This window comes from Ruditapes philippinarum, unplaced genomic scaffold (assembly GCF_026571515.1).
Source record: "Ruditapes philippinarum isolate M1 unplaced genomic scaffold, ASM2657151v2 ctg1086_1_1_1_1, whole genome shotgun sequence".
Classification (NCBI taxonomy): domain Eukaryota; kingdom Metazoa; phylum Mollusca; class Bivalvia; order Venerida; family Veneridae; genus Ruditapes; species Ruditapes philippinarum.
In genome coordinates this window covers 437404-459439 of record NW_026857769.1, presented here as the reverse complement: position 1 = coordinate 459439, position 22036 = coordinate 437404, and the positions used below count along the sequence as shown (strand labels likewise).

Genomic DNA, 22036 nt, shown 5'->3' with positions numbered 1-22036 from the left:
TACAAAGTAAAACCCAATAAAAAAAAAAGAAATAGAACACTGTAATATTTGAAAAAGCGCATTTTTCACTATATTGATATGAGAAAACCTGAGTTGACGTTACATTTATCTTGAGAGTTTTTTGCTTTTTTTTTGTGCAAGTTTTGTTATGTTTTGTAGGAACTACTTGTTCAACTGCTGCCCGACTTCACAAAGTCTTCAACGTCACTTAGTGAACCCATCGGGTATGTTGAGCTATAATGTTTGGGTTCATTCTGTCTGAAAAATAAGTAAATAATGTTTTTAGATATATTGGTTTGACCCTGAACCTGCTGTATAAATGAAATGGATTTGCCCAGTTTTGAATTTGGAACAGTCTATTCAAAGTTTAAGGGATTTCAGTGTTAAAATACTAGACAAATGAGCTACCCAGAGTACAGAGCCTTGTCCAGACCCTCGACAGGAATAGGCAGACTGGCCTGGCTCTATACCGGTTGGAAAAGGTAATCAATCCAGTTCCAGCAGGTGAAGGGTTAATGGTTAACTATATAATTATATCAATTCAATGAAAGCTGCACGCCTTCAAATGAGCTAACATAATTTTATTAAAATCAAATCTAAGTAATTTAATGTTATCTGTTTGGCCGAGTGGTTAACACGTCAGACTAGTAATCTAAAGATTGCCGGCTTTTTGGGTTTCGAATCTTGTCGTGAGTAAGGTGTTGCCTTCTCAAGTGCAAAATAGATCACTCATTGCTTAGTACTGGTTGGTGATAAGTGTGTCTATAAGCTTCGTACTTGATCAAACTAGAATAATTTTGTTTATAAACTGAATTTAATTAGTTCACTTTTGCGATATTTAAAGCAAATTTCACATCAAAATAAGCATGGATCTGGAGGCATGCTGCTATTAAGAATGAAATTTAGATTATCCAATGACTTGATTTATATTGGCTTCAGACATGATTGTAAGTATTGTCATGAAAATTGTGATCAAAACTTTTAAATTGTTAACAATTTGAATTAATCATAATGAGATAGTCAAACATATTACATAATTATGTACATTTCAAGTCTCGGACATTTTAAAATCACGGGAGTCATTTAGGATCAATACACAATGATATCGAATTTAAAAACAAGATTAAGGTGCTGGTATAGAAAACCTTAATTTTCAAAATGTTTTTATTTATTATAGATTCTTTAATTTTGTCTGTGCTTTATTATTATGATTTTTTTGTTTGTTTTAACCCTTTACATGCTGGTAAATGTGACATCTGCTTAAAATGTCATCTGCTTTCTTTCTCCAAAATAAAAAAAAATGACTGTCAATTAGTTTGGTACCCGGCAAAATTCTTGGGTACTTTGGTCAGGCCTGGTACCAAAGTTTTTACAAAGGCTATAATGTGTTCTCGGCAAGCTAAGGGTTAAGGTGAAAATTTATTTGCTATTGTTGTTGTTGTTGTTATATAAGATGATTTAATTTTTTAGGCACTAGTTTATGTGAGGTGTTAAGTGGATCTCCTTATCTGCTTTATTTGTTCATTATGTTGCCATCTTTATTTCATTACACATTAAAATCAGTGTTGTAAATTTTGTTGTTGTTGTTTCCTTTCTTTCCCTGCATGTATTTTTTAGATTTTGTAAATTTTTTGTTATTTTTATTTTGTGCCATCCTCATACTTTCAAGGGATATGGTTTTCTCACTTTTCTGTGATATTAAGGCAGAATTTGGGAAAAGCTATGAAAAAGATGTTTTTTTACCGTTAAAGGGACTCCACTGAGGTTTTTTGACATGATGGAACTGAAAATTTTTTTTCCAGATAATTGTACCCTTTGATGTAGGTTTAGACCACTAATCTTTGTGCAAAATTTCAGATCATTCGCGCACACCGTTTTTTTCAGAATAATTATTCAAATTGTAAAAAACTGACCAAAACTGAAAAGGGTTTAAACGCTTTTCACTCAAATTAGGCTAAGAAAAGCAAAAAAATATGATTTTCAATTTATTTCAAAGTATATTTCTTAACTATCTTTGCATATTATTACTGTTTAAAGTGCCCCAGCTCATTTGTGTAAGAAACTCAAATGTTATGTTTTTAGACTTTTAAACCTCAGTTGTGTCCCTTTAACCTGCTAAACTTCTTAAATTAACTTGTCCATTTGGTCTTTTTTAGCTCACCTGTCACAAAGTGACAGGGTGAGCTTTTGTGATCGCTTTTCGTCCGGCGGATGTCCGTCCGTCCGTTGTCCGTCGTCTGTCCGTAAACTTTTGCTTTAAATGACATCTCCTCATAAACCACTGAGCCAATTTCATCCAAACTTCACAGGAATGTTCCTTTGGTGGTCACCTTTAAAAATTGTTCAAATAATTTAATTCCATACAGAACTCTGGTTGCCATGGCAACCGAAAGAAAAATCTTTAAATATCTTCTTTAAAACAACCCTAAGAGCTAGAGCTTAGATATTTGGCATGAAACATCTTCTAATGAGTGTCTACCAAGTTTGTTCAAATAAAAGCCCTGGGGTCAAAATTGGCCCCGCCCCAGGGGGTCATTGATTTTCCCTATATGCATATAGTAAAAACTTAAAAAATCTTCTTTTAAAGAACTGTAAGAGCTAGAGCTTAGATATTTGGCATGAAACATCTTCTAGTGAATGTCTACCAAGTTTGTTCAAATAAAAACCCTGGGGTCAAAATTGGCCCCGCCCCAGGGGGTCATTGATTTTTCCCTTTATGCATATAGTAAAAACTTAAAAAATCTTCTTTTAAAGAACTCAAAGAGCAAGAGCTAAGATATTTGGCATGAAACATCTTCTAGTGAGTGTCTACCAAGTTTGTTCTAATAAAAGCCCTTGGGTCAAAATTGGCCCCGCCCCGGGGGGTCATTGATTTTCCCTTTATGCATATAGTAAAAACTTAAAAAATCTTCTTTTAAAGAACTGTAAGAGCTAGAACTTAGATATTTGGCATGAAACATCTTCTAGTGAATGTCTACCAAGTTTGTTCAAATAAAAACCCTGGGGTCAAAATTGGCCCCGCCCCAGGGGGTCATTGATTTTCCCTATATGCATATAGTAAAAACTTAAAAAATCTTCTTTTAAAGAACCCAAAGAGCTAGAGCTAAGATATTTAGCATGAAACATCTTCTAATGAGTGTCTACCAAGTTTGTTCAAATAAAAGCCCTGGGGTCAAAATTGGCCCCGCCCCGGGGGGTCATTGATTTTCCCTTTATGCATATAGTAAAAACTTAAAAAATCTTCTTTTAAAGAACTGTAAGAGCTAGAGCTTAGATATTTGGCATGAAACATCTTCTAGTGAATGTCTACCAAGTTTGTTCAAATAAAAACCCTGGGGTCAAAATTGGCCCCGCCCCAGGGGGTCATTGATTTTTCCCTTTATGCATATAGTAAAAACTTAAAAAATCTTCTTTTAAAGAACCCAAAGAGCAAGAGCTAAGATATTTGGCATGAAACATCTTCTAGTGAGTGTCTACCAAGTTTGTTCAAATAAAAGCCCTGGGGTCAAAATTGGCCCCGCCCAGGGGGGTCATTGATTTTCCCTATAATTTTTATGCATATAGTAAAAACTTAAAAAATCTTCTTTTAAAGAACTGTAAGAGCTAGAGCTTATATATTTGACATGAAACATCTTCTAGTGAATGTCTACTAAGATTGTTCAAATAAAAGCCCTGGGGTCAAAATTGGCCCTGCCCCAGGGGGTCATTGATTTTCCCTATATGCATATAGTAAAAACTTAAAAAAATTTCTTTTAAAGAACCTTAAGAGCTAGAGCTTAGATATTTGGCATGAAACATCTTCTAGTGAATGTCTATCAAGTTTGTTGAAATAAAAGCCCTTGGGTCAAAATTGGCCCCGCCCCAGGGGGTCATTGATTTTCCCTGTATGCATATAGTAAAAACTTAAAAAATCTTCTTTTAAAGAACCCAAAGAGCTAGAGCTAAGATATTTAGCATGAAACATGTTCTAATGGGTGTCTACCAAGTATGTTCAAATAAAAGCCCTGGGGTCAAAACTGGCCCGCCCCGGGGGTCATTGATTTTCCTTTTATGTGTATAGCAAAAACTTAAAAATCTTCTTTGAAAAAACCCAAATAGCAAGAGTTTAGATATTCAGCATAAAACATCTTTAAGTAAATATCTACAAAGTTTGTTCAAATAAAAGCCCGGGGGTCAAAACTGGCCCTGCCCCTGGGGTGTCATTGTTTTTAACTATATGTGTATAGTAAAAACTTAAAAAATCTTCTTTTAAAAAACCCAATGAGCTAGAACTTAGATGTTTAGCATGAAACATCTTCTTATGGGTATCTACCAAGTTTGTTAAAATAAACAAATAAAAGCCCTTGGGTAAAAATTGGCCCCGGGGGGGGGGGGGGGGGCCTATATACAGGTGAGCGACCTCAGGGCCATCATGGCCCTCTTGTTTCAATTTTTTGGTATTGTTCATTATCCATATTGATATGTTGAAATGAAAATTTTAAGTCGGTCACCGGCAACAGTATAGAGTCTGGTCAGACTGCATGGATGTGTTGACTGACCTGGCATTGTACTTGAGGCAATGGCTTATCACTTTGGGTTCCCGCAGGTTATAGGCTGAAATATTACAGAATATAAAACATAACCTCTCCTTGATTGCCAGACTGAAAAGCAGGTGGGTTTTATGTCTGTCCATCAGTCATTGGACACTGTATATATATAGAAATCTAGATCCCACAATTATTTTTGTAGCAGGACTAATGTATATGAGAAGAAAACAAAAAGTATCAATATAATTCAAGTTTGGATAAAAAATTATCAGCAATCTGATTAAAATCATCTCCTACACATTAGCACAATGAAGGTGGAACAAAAATTATACAGTGGCAATCAGATCTACATGCAAGAAATAACTTTAGTAGATCTTAACTTTAGTCTGATTGAAGTTATCAATAAGATTTGACAAATGGGGCATGTCTTTTAATAAATATAATACATGCTGGCTTCCAGTAATTGCAGTATTTTTGATAAAATAACTTGTGTACAGCAACTGGGGTGCATTGATAAGGTGAAACCTGCATTCTGGTACAGTCAAATTGAACATCATGGCTGAAGAATGCACAATGTTTCAAAATAGATCATATGTTCAACAAACTATTTCAAACTTATTTGAAAAAGCATTTGGTAAATTGTATTGCCTAACTTATGATACTGCCTTAAGTGATATACAATTCTGTTGTTGTACCACTACCTAGCAATACAAATAAACTAATAAAAAGGTTATAACTTTAGGGATATAATACAATTTCATAACCTATTTTGTCTTAAAGTTCTCCCATGTTTTTATCTTAGATTGAGTAAATGAGCCATGTCACGGCAAAACCAACATTATAAGTGGGTTTGCGACCAGCATGGATCCAGACCAGCCTGCTCATCCGCGCAGTCTGATCAGGATCCATACTGTTCGCTATCAGTTTCTCTACTTGTTATAGAGTTGGTAAGCGAACAGCATGGATCCTGATCAGACTGCGCGGATGAGCAGGCTGGTCTGGATCCATGCAGGTCGCAAACCCATTATGTTGGTTTTGTCATGACGCGGCTCAAATTCACTTTACATATATTTGACTTTGGAAATGGGCTGCTGAGAGAAAGGTCAGGGTAATGAACTATAACAGAATATAATGATTGAAACATCAGAGTTATGGCCCTTAACTTATATGTAACAGTTTATTTAATAGATTTACTAATAGGTAAAAATAATAAATAATGAATTAATAATGATTAATAAAAAAATTGCTGCACAGATCGATTGACCTTCAGCTCCTGTTTGATTTTATAAATGAGATAATCTTCCTTTCAAATTCAGAAATTTTTATGTTGTAATCATATTTTTATTGCTTAGAAGATACCTCAGGAGCTTTGTATTCAGTGTTCCTGAACTTAATTAAATATATAATCAAAATTATGAACCTTATTTAACTGTAGAAAAATATGTGAATGCTTCCTTAAAGGAACTCCACAGATGTCCAATAGCCTCAATTCATGAAATTTGAAAATCTTTCATAAATCAACTGGTACACTATGCAATAGATAATATAAAACTGGGACCAAAAATAGGTATTTTTTGCGCCAGTATAAAAGTATACTTGGTATTTTAGATTTTTATGCATTTTTTGGGTCAATTTGAGTTAAAAGCAATGCAATGTTTGGGTCAATTTTCACAATTAAATTGATTTTTATGCTTTTTTTGGTGGGGGTGGGGAAACAGAGTGAGTGAATGATTATGCGTTATTGGTCCAGGCCTACACCAAGTTATACAAAAATCTTTGAAAAATATTTTTGATTCATTCATGTAAAAAAAAATCCAAGTGGAGTCCCTTTAAAGTATTTAGAGCCAATTCTAACTGTGTTTTAACCCAATACCATCAGACAAATTACTTTCTGGATTATGTATTGAAACAAACCTAAATAAAGAAATTTAGTGGCGGGGGAAAATATCATTTGACATGTTTTAATGCCATACAAATAACATTTGACATTTTCAAAGTCTGAGGTAAAAGGCCAATTCTTTCCTGGAAGGATTTTAATGGTAATTGGAACAAATTCACCATTTAGAATTGGACAGCACAGACTCTATTGCCAAACATAATATTTGTCTTGTTGGGGGGGGGGACATAGTCCCCATCAAAATGCATCAGAGAAGCATCCTGTTAAAACTACATAATTAAATCTTGTTGAAGTGGTTAATGGCATCATGACATAATTTAATTGGACGTGTGACATTACTTTAATTTGCTTTTTTTTTCTTTTTCTTTTTCTTTTTTTGTCAAAATTTAATAGCAAATGGTTTCTGTCAATATTTCTAATTTACCTCTTTCAATTGGATGGATTCTGATTGTTTTTTTTTTTTGTTGTTGATATTTTTTGTTTAACTGGGTTTTGTATTGTTCTGTTGGTTTTTCAGAAATATAGTCATAAATTTTGTATTTCTCATTAAATATTTTTTTTTTCAATTAATTTCTGCCTCTTTTACATTATTGATAAAGTTCATAAACTTATTGAAAAGTTGAAATCAGTCATTTACCAGTATGCATAAGGAAATTTTTAAACCAAAGCTTCAGTGTATTTTATTAATTTTCTATCTGGGCAAACACACACATTGTTGAGTTGTGAACACTCAATCTTAAGGCTTGAGATCACATCAGTAATGCCCAACAAATCTGGTATATAGGCTGTAATTTCAAGCTTCATTACAAATGAATGGAAAGTGATTGTCTATTCCTGGGAAGTTTGTAAAATAAGTTTGTAAAATAATAGACAATCTAGTACTCAATAATCAAAGTCATCTTGTTTGGAAATGAAATAAGTATTCGCAATAAATTTAAGACACATTACATTCATTTAAAAAAGTTTGATACCTTACATTTTGAAACTTAATAGCTATTCATATTAAAAAAGTCTTATATGGTGAGTTCAGGGATTTATCTTTAGGGATTCTTATTTTCTCTATTTCAAAAGAGAGTGTGTTTTCTTTAATGTTTTATGCATGATTTTTTAGTTTTAAGTCAATCACACCAAAACTGTTAATTAAGCTGCATGTTTCCAGATGAGCCAAAAAAAATTCAAGAAAATCAACTTTGAGAAAAATGTACTAACATTTCAATTAAAGTAAAATCATAATCATCAGAATTCAAGTTATGATTTACATGTTCTACGCAATGAATGACTGATTTTGCAGTATTAATCGCCATATTTTGTACTGTGAGAAGGGCTATTGTTACATATTTGGTAATTAAGGTATACTGAAAGTGCCATTTTCAATGCGTAACTTTCTTTGTTCTTTTGACAGTATTTAACTTTATAATTCATTAAGTCATTTTCAAAATTTTCATGAAAATTAACATAAATCTGAGAGCATTCTGATTTTAATCCAAATATCAACTTTGCAGCTGTACTGGCAGAGGAAGACCTAATTTTTTGAATGCCCCATTGCATTATTTCAGGCACCTGAATAGAACCACAGCCATCTGTAAGCTTAAAATTAATAAGATTCGATCCTCACATGGAAAATTCAAACCAGATAAATGATTCAAAGTTGTGTAACCTTAACCACTCACTGTGACATGGACGACCCCAATCATGACTTTGTCATTCCATGAATTTACAGTATGTGCTGAACTCTAAATAGTTAATATTGTTGAAATAACAGTATCATTTATTATGTTTATTTTCTATTTCAAGCTCCCAAAATGAGCAGGATGAGTGTCCCAGCACCAATGTTATGATTCGGCTCCCGGCACCAATGTAATGATCCACTAGAGGCTAGGATTTGGCGGCTCCCAGCACCAAGGAGATGTTTGGCTCCCGGCATCAGTATGATGATTCATCACCTAGCACCAACATTATAAATTGGCTAAAGACACAAATGTGAGGATTCATCTCCAAACAGCAATGTAGTAAGCCCCCAAGTTATGATCTGACTCCTTGTGTCAGTGACGTGACACAGCTCTATAGGACCAATGCTATTATTTTCAACCTTAACAAAGGCCTGTTAAAGTCAGTCAAAAAAGCTGGTGTTTATGCTGATATGTGAGCGTATGTGTTGGTGTTCACTGAAACAGCTTGGATTTTACAAATATATCGGTTCACAAAGTAGCTGTTACAAAAAGAAAATTTGAAAAATACTGTAGAGTTGTAAAATACTGGAACAGCTGGAAGACCTACTATGTCGTCACATGTTATCCCTTGTAAAATGATTTTTGCCCATTCTGAATTTGTAAATGTTTGGTTTTTGATATCAAAGTACTAAAATATGTTATTTAAGATTTTTAAGTAATAATGATAATTTATTTAGAATAAATAGACCACTGTACAATAGTCTTTAGTATCCTTAAATGATTTTTGTATTTCCAATAATTATGGTACATTTTACCTTGCTGTGGCGGCAAATATAAATTCTCTTCTCTCTGTTTTGATTTCTGTGATTTATGTAAGGTTAAATGATTAACTGTGGGAGAACAAAACTCTTAAGTTGATTTGAGACAAACTTTGTACTTATTTTCATTTTCACATAGTTTCATACCACCCCACCTCAAGATTTTTGTACCTTCTTATGCAATGGTCTATCTATTAATTTAAGTAAATTGTCATTTTTTGTCATTCGTACATAAACAAGTATTAGTATAATAGATGTACATGAATGAAAGTATCAATTATTTATTACCAGGGAGTATTTTCAGCACTTCTCTTTATTCATTGATCACTTTCTTTGTATTTTTGTAAGGTACAACTCTTATCTGAAATTATAGATTGTAATCAAATAGCCATACACAAATTTCACCAAGTTAAGTCATCACAATTGATAACAAAGACAAGTTTAATAGTATTTAGTACTTTGTGCAAAAGTATTTTTCTATTGTTTCATGTGATAACCCTTTTATCTGCTGGTACAGAAATTTAGTCGCTTATGTCAAAAGCATAAAATCTGGCCTCAGCAGTCTGACCAGGCTCTATACTGTTGGATGTTCAAGTTTTAATACTGAAATTCCTTACTGCATATACTGTTCATCAGGACAGATTCTTAACACATATTCAGCAGGTCTAGGGTTGAAGTTGTTAAAAATACCCACTTTAGACATAGATAATACAGATTAGCCTTATACACGAGACATTGTAAAATACTGCCTAATTTAGACCTAGACTTATAAAGCAGCCCGTCTTATATGCGAGAAAATACTGTGGTTGTCAAAATTTACCAAGTCCAAATATCCTCGAGCAACATTTATGATATTTATACCTCATATTGATATATTTAAAAATAAAAATTTACAGTAAAATGTACACAGGCTAAAATACATGTATATAATTATATATTTATATTTGATGTGTTAATTTGTAAGGTCTCCCAAACTGTGGTAGATGAAAAAAAAGTAATTTCTCTGTAAAAATATATTGTTTGTATTACACTGCATATTTTTCTTGTTGAATATCTTCACCTATAAGTGCAGTAACAGGTTAACTCCTATTAAAGGTCAATAGAAATTGACCCATTATTGCACTAAGGTGATGATAATATTAAGTCAATAGTTGATCCTGAAAGTAGTTATCCTATACTTGGTGGAGATAAGTTGTGATTTTGTGATAGATCTTGTTGTTCTTAGTTTATTCTTGTAACCCCTTGTTATCAGATATTATTATATTTTATTCATTTTGTTAGAACTACCTCAAGAAAATGTCAACACAAAAAACTTGAACCAAATTCGGAACTATTAATTTCAACATGCCTTACGTTTTTATTAAAAGCTTTGGTTGTATAAAAATCTAGTTATTTGATACATGAAGTTTTAGATTTTCTGTATTTGTTTCTTTTCAATGTTAGAAATAAAAAAGTAAAAGCTACAAATATAAAAAAAAAAATGAAATATTAATTGTTAGAAAAAAGTTATCATAAAAATGTAAGAGTTCATGTAATTACTGTTAGAGAAACATTATCATGGGAATGTTAAAGTTCATGTAGTTATTGTTTCACAGATTTTATCATTGGGATGTAATAGTTCATGTAGATATTGTTAGACAAATGTTATCATTGGTATGTAAGAGTTATCATTTGGATGTAAGAGTTATCATTTGGGTGTAAGATTTCATGTACTGTTAGACAAATGTTATCATGTAGGTTTATTTTGTTATTGTTAGACAAATGTTATCATTGGGATGTAAGAATTAATGTTAATTTTATAAGACAAATGTTATAATTGGGATGTAAGAGTTATCATTTGAAGGTAAGAGTTCATGAAGTAACTGTTAGACAAATGTCATCATTGGGATATAATGGTTCATGAAATAACTGTTAGACAAATGTCATCATTGGAATGTAATAGTTCATGTAGTTGTTAGACAAATGTTATTATTGGGATGTAAGAGTTCATGTTGATTCCATCAGACAAAGGTTATTATTGGGATGTAAGAGTTATCATTTGGATGTAAGAGTTCATGTTGATTCCATTAGACAAATGTTATCATTGGGATGTAATAGTTCATGGAGTAACTGTTAGACAAATGCCATCATTGTGATGTAATAGTTCATGAAGTTAGACAAGTGTTAATATTGGGATGTAATAGTTCATTAAGTTAGACAAATGTTATTATTGGGATGTAATAAGTCATGAAGTAACTGTAAGATAAATGTTATCATTGGGATGTAATAGTTCATGAAGTAAGACAAATGTTATTATTGGGATGTAATAGTTCATGTAGTAACTGTTTGATAAATGTTATTATTGAGATGTTATAGTTCATGAAGTTAGATAAATGTTATCATTGGAATGTAATAGTTCATGAAGTAACTGTTAGACAAATGTTATTATTGAGATGTAATAGTTCATGAAGTTAGACAAATGTTATCATTGGGATGCACTAGTTCATGAGGTAACTGTTAGACAAATGTTATCATTGTGGTGTAATAGTTCATGAAGTAACTGTTAGATAAATGTTATTATTAAGATGTAATAGTTCATGAAGTTAGACAAATGTTATCATTGGGATGTAAGAGTTCATGAAGTTCACTCAGCAGTTTTGAGAGAGTTTTCACTGGGATGTAAAAGATATCATATGATTACTATTAGGTTTACATTATCATTGAGATGTAAAAGTATTACTGTTAAGACCAACATTTTCATCAGGATGTGAGACTTCATATAGTATTTTGACATCTTTTGTATCAAAAGTATTCTATTTCCATCTTTCTCTTAGTTAAATAAGAACTTGGACATTTGATTATATCCTGGTTTACATGCTGTAAAACATGGATCCTCTCAAATAACAGTCTAGAGGTTTAAGCCAATCTGCTACACATTAAGAAATTATACAATGAACTTTTTTTAAAATGAACTTTCTTATGTATTTCAAGTTACTCATTTTTGTTCAGATGTACATTTGTATGTTCATTTAACTATCTGCTTGAAATGATTAACCTTAATATCATCATTGTAGAGTCAGGCCAGCCTGTACATACTGTCTGACCAGGCTCTATACTGATGCTAGCTCAACTTTTGTTTTGTTTGGTTTTATGGCACACCAACACAAAATAGGTCATATGGCGCCAAAACAGGAAAGATGATTTTGGCTAACCTTAGGGTGTTACAAACTTAAAGCACTCACCTGCTGGAGCTAAGAGATAAAGATACTCCAGTAATTCGAACAAAATTCAGTCACCTCTTACGATAACACAGGGATAAACGATGACTGCAATTCTGATGCCTCAACCCTTGAGGGCAAACCCTCAGCCACAAGGGGATCAGTTTTTGTATTTTGATATTAAAATACCTTTAACTTTGAATGAACTGTTCCAAAATCCAAGCAGGGTCAAACCATCACACAAATTTCAGCAAGTTCAAATATTTATTGAAATTCTGTAACTAAAATTTTGTATCACTTTTACACAACATTCATAAGAATTTTAACACTGGCACTATAATATAATCACCAGATCATTTTCTTACATTTACAATTTCAAAATATAATGATATATATAAATATATGTATATATATATTGTATCAGTGAAGATGCTGAAAATTTAAATCAAAATGTGTTTACAGAAACCAATGTTATGATGAAAACTCGTTATTTATATGCCCAAAAGAATTTCGGGCATATCATGTTATACCCCCTGGCGTCCGTCCCCTGGAGCATAACACAAGTTCCATTTGGCTTACAGTGTTCAAACTTCATACCATGATTGCCTTTATCGAATAAAAGATCCATAACTATATTTGGGTCACAAGGTCAAAGGTCAATATCAAATGACCTTAATATTTACTTTTGGGCATATTATGCTCCGCCTAGCGGTGCTCTTGTTCTAGATAACGATTGTTTCATATATGCCAGGGAAATTCAATCTTAACCTGCTGGAAGGAAAAGTGATTTGAGCCTTGGTCACCAGTATAGATCAAAGCCAGCCTTCAAATCTGTGCAGTCTGACCAGGCCCTATATTGTAGACCAAGTTAACTTTAAATGTATTTTTCATCCTTGATATCCCTATAAATTATGATAATGGACTGTTCCAAAAAATGGAAGCTGGATTAGTCCATTTGAGACATTCAGCAGGTTAAGGGTAAAATTAACAAAATGTATGGAAGGAAAAAAGAGTAAACAGGTAGTATTATAAAGGTTGTTTAAATTCATTATATTGTATTTTATTTCCATTTTAAAACAGACATGATATTTTATTATTTGTATATGATCAAGTGAATGTTTGTAGAATAAAATTTGTTATGAAAAATGCAGTGTCTGTAGAAAATTATTCCACAAAGTAATTCTGTTTCACTGTACGTCCAGTGATAATGTCCATATCAAAAGAAAGTAAAAATCTTGCTTTACTTTCTCGTTGTGCCAAACCTGTGACCCTAGACATGTGCCGTAAGTTAGGCCAGATGACTGCTGCGTGGGTCTCGTTTACATAACCAGAAAATGTATCAGTCTTGATTGTGGAAATCAAAAGAGAAAACTCACCACTTGTGAGATTAGACCCCAAGACATTCAGCTCTACCTAGCTGTTAAAACTTATTTTCCTGTTTAAACAACTGTAATCTGTGATGAGAGAAGCCCAGTTGTGCGATTATTACGTGTAAGACTATTACTTGCAAAATATACTAAATTAATTGTAAAAACACAGTTATCATATTCTTATGGTCATGTATAAAAAGCAACTTGTTCAAAATATATAATTGAATAAAATGTTAACTTTAGAAATGTTTAAATGATATTCTGAGCAGGGTGAGCATTGCCTTTATGTATAATTATGCTACCCACTTGAAATTTACTAACATTTTCCTTTTGAAAATATAGCTTTATACCTTTCCAAGGCGACTTATTTTACTTCTTAATACCAGTCTTTAAAGCTGCATGCCTACAGATAAGCCAAAATATTTCAAGAAAATCAACCTTTCGATAAATGTACCAAGACTTTAAGAGAAGTAAAAAAAATTCACAATTCAAGAAATAATTTACATGTTATATGCAATTAATAACTGATTTTGCAGTACTTATCACCATATTTCTACTGCATGTCCAATGCAGCAAGGGTTATTTTAGCATATTCTGAGCTTATTTTGGTTTTGCATTAAAATATACATTTATATAAACAGATGTGTAAATCACTTTTTATGTTAACTTGATAATATTGTACTCTTAGATACATTTTAATTTTCCTGAAAATTAGCATGAATCTAGAAGCATGTTGCTTTAACAAAAGGTAATACTTCTTTATATCAAGACCGTAACATTTTCTCCTTGGTGCTACAAATTTCTCGTCAGATGAGGGTGCTTGTTTGCAGAATATTCCCACAATTCTATTCCAGGCCCTTTTCATGATGACCTAATAAACACTATATTTTTCTGTCAATAAAGCAAGTATAAAATTAACAAATAACAAAACATTAGCTAATATTTGCTAAAATTTATTTCATTCATAAAATTCATTTTTTCAGTTTATGCCTAACATTTTATGAGCAATGTGTTAGGAGTTCATGTAATTATTGTCCCTAGTTACTTTAACAGCAACAACAAAATATTCAATCAATAACATATACCTTCATATGTGCCGATAACATAACGTCAATACATAACCATAACAAACATCATTAACATGGTTTTTATGTTGTTTTTTGTTTGTTTGGCATTTAAGTCAAAACCAAAGCTTTAAATGCCATATGGCGACTTGTTTGTTTAACTTGTGGAAGAAGACCCCGGGTGCCCCTCCTTGGAACTATTTTCGACAGAAGCTGGTCCATGAGTCATGAATTTGTGTTATAAATAGGGTAACTAAGATACCAATATGATCCCTGAATACAGCATTAGTGTGGTCTTACAACCAAATATTTGCAGTGAACATTGATGTCTACTTTTCATCCAATGGCATCAAATTTATATTGCCATTTATGAATACTCTTTTGGTTAGCTTTCAAACATTTTTTAAACCACCTCATGTGCATCCATGCTTTTTTTAAGGGATTAAAAATACTATGGTCACATTTCTTTATATATAAAATTGTCCCCGTTGAAATCTATTTACGCTCAAACCATTTGCCATCAGTTTTTTTCTTTGAAATCAGATTATTTTTGTATCTGTTCACAATCTTGTCAAAATCATCGACCGTCTCTTTCTGCCGCGTTCTCTTCTGCTTCTTCTGTTTATTGTCCTAGATATGATAATAATTACATAACTGTATTAACTCTTTCTACGACAGGTTAGCAAATATGCAACTATTATGTGTGAGTTAAAAAACTAACTTTTGTCCCCAGGGCAGTCAAGCCAACGTGCATTTCCATGGTGACCAGTCAGACTATTTGTGTCTGAAATTTGTACCTTTTTATGGCATCCAAATCACTGAAACTGCTCAATATTTCATTATACATGATATAGGTTTAGAGGGAATACAATTTTCTATCTATTTGCCTACACCTTTACTTCTTCTTTTCTTTACTTTCTATTATAGACATTACTCTATTTTTAGAACCCACACAAGGGAATATCATAGGGTGGTGAAATGGTTTTATAGTGGGGAATGATGTATATATGGCAATCAACATGGCTACAGTAATATAAGAGAGGACAACAAAAAACTTTCATTTTCATCTAAACTTTGATTTAATCATTGAGAAAGAGTTTTGTTTCAAGTATTTACCTCAAAAACATCTGCAGGCTGTTTTCTTTTTACAGCAACATTCTGATGTCTAGGCTGCTGCTGCTTATTCTGTCCCTTTTTACCTTGATTTATCTGCCCTGGTCTTGGTTTATGGCGAATTTTTGGACCCCAATGTGAAGGTAAACCTGCATGGGAAAAAAAGTAAGATTAAAAAAAATACTTTTTGGTAACATTTCAAACAGCTAACAAATAATGTATGAACAAATGTCATTTTTCTCCATAAAGATAAGATCTTACACGAGTTGTCATTTAAAACAGACCTATTTTCTAAAAATAAATATTTACAAATGGGCAGTCTGAACAGATTGTTCAGTATAAGACCTGAATCAGTTGGTGCACAAATCTCAGGAAAATATTTCCAGCCCATCAAGGCCTTAAAACCTCAGTGCCCTTTAAGAGATTTCAAAATCAAAATGCAACAATTAAGCTACCAACAGTCTAAAGCCTGGTTTAACAGCAAATGCTTATCATTTTCCGTTTCTGCAGGTTTAGATATAAATTGTATATATTTAAACAAACCTTTCTGAACATTTTCTCCTTTCAATTTCTTGTCTTTTTCACTTAAATGAATAAGTGGCATCACTGCATTTGGCTTAACTTTTACCCTTCCATCAGTAGATGTATCCTTTTTTATTAACTTAGCCTAAAATAATGAAAGAAATACTGGTTCAGAAAACAAGAAAATGTTGTTTTTTTACACTTTAAGCTGCACCTATGCAACTGATGCCATAAGGCAACTTTCCAGCTGTACTAATGGAGGAAGACCTCGGGTGTCCCTCTGTGCATCACTTCAGGCATAAATGGGCAAAGAAAGCTTAAAAGGCCCTAATTCACTTGTGAGAAGAATTTATTATTTAATGTCCAAGTACATGTATTGACCATATTCATTTTTTTATGACAAATACTGACCAAATTCATTTTTAGCTTGAATTTTCTATAAAAATACAGGAATGTCATCTGTTGCCTTGATGTGCGAAAACTTTGAACATTGGCCATAATCGTTTCTTCATGGATTGTCTTCATACTTGGATAAAATCCTTTTAACAAGACCTTCAAGTTAATTTGACCAATATATCATGGAGAACGTTCTTGTCAATGTCCTCCATAAAATATGATCTTACTATACATGATAATACTTCAACCTGGGTTGGCTTGAACTACCAATCTCTCAAACAAATTTGCAAGGGCCCTCTTGGGTTTGAGTCTGACTGCACACGATGATAACAAATATGCTATACGGAACAGATTGCAAACAGGCATCATAAATTTCTAACATGGACAATCATCCGGTCAAATTTATTCAAAATGACTCCCAAATTCAGCTCAGAACATTTTTAAAACAAATTCTGTTCTTTTGTCTATCTGTTTCAGCGGCAATGCTTACAAACAAGTATTGCAAAATTCCATATTTTTTAAGAGATATTTGTCAATGCTCTAAATACACATTATATTGATGACCTTTACAAGACACTTTTTTACCAATTACAATATCAGTTTACATACCTTTGTTCTTACTTTCCTTTTTTCTTTTGTTTCTAATGCCTTCCTGTTCTCTAAAGAAAACTCAACAATAAGCCGCTGAAAGCAGAAATATGAACAATGTCATCATAACTAGGAATTTGATTTCATCTAACATTCTTAAACAAGAGGGCCATGATGGCCCTGAGGTCGCTCACCTGTATATAGGCCCCCCGAAGCGGGGCCAGTTTAAACCCCAGGGCTTTTATTTGAACAAACTTGGAATAAAGACACCCATTAGAAGATGTTTCATGATGTAAATTTTTTGCTATACACATATAAGGAAAAACAATGACCTTCTCCCCCCCCCCCCCCCGCAGAGTTAATTTTAACCCAAGGGCTTTTATTTGAACAAACTTTGTAGACAACCATAAGAAGATGTTTCATGCTAAACATCTAAGCTCTAGCTCATTAGGTTTTTTAAAAGAAGATTTTTTAAGTTTTTACTATACACATGAAGTTAAAAACAATGACACCCCTGGGGCGGGGCCAGTTTTGACCCAAGGGCTTTTATTTGAACAACAAACTTTGTAGACACTTATTAGAAGATGTTTCATGCTTAATATCTAACTCTAGCTATTTGGGTTTTTTCAAAGAAGATTTTTTAAGTTTTTGCTATACACATATAAGGAAACCAATGACCCCCGGGACAGGGCCAATTTTGACCACAGGGCTTTAATTTCAACGAACTTTGTAGACACTCACTAGAAGATGTTTCATGGTTAATATCTAAACTCTAGCTATTTGGGATTTTTTTCAAAGAGGTTTTTTAAGTTTTGCTATACACATATAAGGAAAATCAATGACCCCCGGGGCAGGGCCAATTTTGACCCCAGGGTTTTTATTTGAACAAACTTAGTAGACACCCATTAGAACATGTTTCATGCTAAATATCTTAGCTGAAGCTCTTTGAGTTCTTTAAAAGGAGATTTTTTAAGTTTTTACAATATGCTTAGAGCTATAGGGAAAATCAATGACCCCCCTTGTGCAGGGCCAATTTTGACCCCAGGGCTTTTATTTGAACAAACTTGGTAGACACTCACTAGAAGATGTTTTATGCATAATATCTTAGCTCTAGCTCTTTGAGTTCTTTAAAAGAAGATTTTTTAAGTTTTTACTATATGCATAAAGGGAAAATCAATGACCCCCTGGGGCGGGGCCAATTTTGACCCCAGGGCTTTTATTTGAACAAACTTGGTAGACACTTATTAGAAGATGTTTCATGCCAAATATCTAAGCTCTAGCTCTTTGGGTTCTTTAAAAGAAGATTTTTAAGTTTTTACTATATGCATATAGGGAAAATCAATGACCCCCTGGGGCAGGGCCAATTTTGACCCCAGGGCTTTTATTTGAAGAAACTTGGTAGACACTCATTAGAAAATGTTTCATGCCAAATATCTAAGCTCTAGCTCTTTGGGTTCTTTTAAAGAAGATATTTAAAGTTTTTTCTTTCGGTTGCCATGGCAACCAGAGTTCTGCATGGAATTAAATTCTTTGAACAATTTTTAAAGGTGACCACCAAATGAACATTCCTGTGAAGTTTGGATGAAATTGGCTTAGTGGTTTATGAGGAGATGTCATTTGAAGCAAAAGTTTACGGACGGACGCCGGACGGACGGACGCCGGACGAAAAGCGATCACAAAAGCTCAACCTGTCACTTTGTGACAGGTGAGCTAAAAATCTCCTTCCTTGCTAAATATAGTATAACGGACCAACCCTACTTTGAATTTGAAACTGTCCATTGCCAGTAAGAAAGATTTCAGTTTAAAGTGAACTTAACTCATTTATAACTTAAAAGTGAACTTCAGTTTATTTATCAGCGTAAAGTGAACTTCAGGTCATTTAACACTTAAAAGTGAACTTTGGTTCATTTATCAGCTAAAAGTGAACTTTGTTCAATTATCACTTAAAAGTGAAGTTTGGTTCATTTATAAATACAGCAACCAGGTACAAAAGAAAATTATTAGCCTTTTTAATTTTTATATTATTATATTGTTAATGTTAGAACTTTTATAATAATTATTATACAATTATTGGTAATTATGAGATATTCACTGACAAAATGACATGTTTATGATACTCTGCCAGAGAATATCACATTTTATTATATGATCTAAATATAGCTGCAATCTCACTGGTCCTAACAGTAGTCAACATTTTTTTTTATAAAAACTGGATGCAGTATTATATTCACTGACTAAATTGGATTTTCCCAAACTAAAAATAGATTTAGACACGTATTCAATTACCATACATCATAGACTGTAAATTACCTGGCACATTAAAATATGATTGTTGCATTTTGTGCTTTATGGTATATTTCTAGATTCCCGCTGCAAAAGCCTTTCAACTCCACAGTTAAAGGGTTTAACAGCAAAATTAAGCCAATAATACACTACTCTACCAATATAAGATAGCAAAAACTACCAATATAAGGTGGAAAACACCATAAAACCAGTGTAAAAAATTTACCTTATTCTCTCCAAATATTTCTGGGTTATTATTTGTTTGTCTTAAAGCAGAAAGAGCGTGCTGGTGGTCACTAAAACTGATGAAAGCAAAACCTTTTGACTTTCCTAATCCTTCAGCGTTTGTCCGAGTTCTATCACGCATGATCCGACACTGAAACCATGAAATAATTTTCAAACAGATTGATCATAGAAAAAGAGTCTTTTGAGACAAATTGTACTTGTACATAGCACTTATAACACAAAGTACACTAAGTGGCCACAACATGCTCTCAACATGAGCAACCCATGCAGTGTTAATGCTTGTTTTAAGCTAAAAAGGGGCATTTCTCCAAAAATAAAAACTATGCCACTTGCCTAATAACTGCACCTGATCATAATAAGCAATTATTCTAAGTTTCATGTTTAGCTACATTTAAGTTTTATAGTCAAGCTAGAAATGAAAATGTAACTTCACAGTAGACTTATTAACTGCCCATGAACACGAAATTTATTTGAAAACAGGAGGACCACAATGGCCCTAAATCACTCACCTCATTTATCTTGGCATGTTTATTTCCTGCGGCAGTCTTGAATACTTCCCGAAGTTCTTTGTCTGTTACATTGACAGGTATATTTCTTACACACAAACGAAGTGGTGAAATAAATATATTCAAATTCTTTAATTTCTGTCGTTTCAACTCCTCAACCTACAAAATAATACAACAGACATGTCATAAAAAATCATAACAAGAGGGCCATGATGGCCCTGAACTCGCTCACCTGTACATAGGCCCCGGAGCGGGGCCAATTTAAACCCCAGGGGCTTTTATTTGAACAAACTTGGTAGACACCCATTAGAAGATGTTTCATGCTAAACATCTAAGGTCTAGCTCGTTGGGTTTTTTAAATGTTTTTTCTTTACACATCTAGTTAAAAACAATGACACCCCTGGGGCAGGGCCAGTTTTGACCCCAGGGCTTTTATTTGAACAATCTTTGTAGAAACTTATTAGAAAATGTTTCATGCTTAATATCTAAACTCTAGCTATTTGAGTTTTTTCAAAGAAGATTTTATAAATTTTTGCTATACACATATAGGGAAAATGAATGACCTCCGGGGCGGGGCCAATTTTGACCCCAAGGCTTTTATTTGAACAAACTTTGTAGACACTCACTAGAAGATGTTTCATGCTTTGTATCTAAACTCTAGCTATTTGGTTTTCTCCAAAGAAAATTTTTTAAGTTTTTGCTATACACATGTAAGGAAATTTGGAAAATCAATGACCCCCAGTGCGGGGCCAATTTTAACCCCAGGGCTCTTATTTGAACAATCTTGGTAGACATCCATTAGAACATGTTTTATGCAAAATATCTTAGCCATAGCTCTTTGGGTTCTTTAAAAGAAGATTTTCAAGTTTTTACTATATGCATATAGGGAAAATCAATGACCCCCTGGGGCGGGGCCAATTTTGACCCCAGGGCTTTTATTTGAACAAACTTGGTAGACACCTATTAGAAGATGTTTCATGCTAAATATCTAAGCTCTAGCTCTTTAGGTTCTTTTAAAGAAGATTTTTTAAGTTTTTACTATATGCATATAGGGAAAATCAATGACCCCCTGGGGCGGGGCCAATTTTGACCAAAGGGCTTTTATTTGAACAAACTTGGTAGACACTCACTAGAAGATGTTTCATGCCAAAAATCTAAGCTCTAGCTCCTTGGTTTTTTTAGAAGAAGATATTTTAAAGTTTTTTTCTTTTGGTTGTCATGGCAACCAGAGTTCTGCATGGAATTAAATTCTTTGAACAATTTTAAAAGGTGACCACCAAAGGAACATTCCTGTGAAGTTTGGATGAAATTGGCTTAGTGGTTTATGAGGAGATGTCATTTAAAGTAAAAGTTTACAGACGCCGGACGGACGAACGAAAAGCGATCACAAAAGCTCACCCTGTCACTTTGTGACAGGTGAGCTAAAAAACAGTGTTGTAATTCTGCAAAATAGCGTTGGAACTTACGGCTGGGTCAAACAAGAAATGTCAGCCAGCACCTGTTTTGAACTTTATAGGAGATTTATCATTACTCTGTAGATATATGATGAATTGTATTTTTATTTATTTATCATTAAATCTACTCATTTGCAAATAAAGAAATAACAACAGTGTGTAACTATAGTATACTATAAGTAGGATGATAAAAGCTAGTTTACCTTTTGTCGTTTATCTAAATCTATCTTCGACAGTCCTTCTGCCTGCTGTGTACCAGCCCTTACCACTGAAACACAATAAAATCATCATAACAAAACTATCCATTTTTCCTCAACAAAAAAAATGTCAACTTCTTCACAAAAATCATGATAATAGATAAGGAAGTATATGTTCCAAAAAATTGT

General features: G+C 33.1%; 1 protein-coding gene and 1 long non-coding RNA gene across 2 annotated transcripts in view; one reads left to right on the top strand and one right to left on the bottom strand.

The window, feature by feature from the left end:
• Positions 1-9471: 9471 nt before the first annotated feature.
• On the top strand, positions 9472-13254 carry LOC132750892 (uncharacterized). Its single transcript, XR_009628613.1, has 2 exons — positions 9472-10875; positions 10922-13254. It is a non-coding gene; the product is annotated as an uncharacterized LOC132750892 (long non-coding RNA).
• Positions 13255-14415: 1161 nt separating this feature from the next.
• Positions 14416-22036, bottom strand: part of LOC132750889 (RNA-binding protein 28-like) — a 30571-nt gene continuing 22950 nt past the window's right edge. The window contains exons 14-20 of the mRNA XM_060740959.1: positions 21854-21918; positions 20200-20355; positions 19671-19820; positions 17183-17257; positions 16199-16322; positions 15659-15804; positions 14416-15172 (exon numbers count right to left, since the gene is read on the bottom strand). Coding sequence (XP_060596942.1) covers positions 15038-15172; positions 15659-15804; positions 16199-16322; positions 17183-17257; positions 19671-19820; positions 20200-20355; positions 21854-21918 — 851 coding nt within the window. The 3' untranslated portion in view covers positions 14416-15037. The remainder of the gene's footprint in view (positions 15173-15658; positions 15805-16198; positions 16323-17182; positions 17258-19670; positions 19821-20199; positions 20356-21853; positions 21919-22036) is intronic.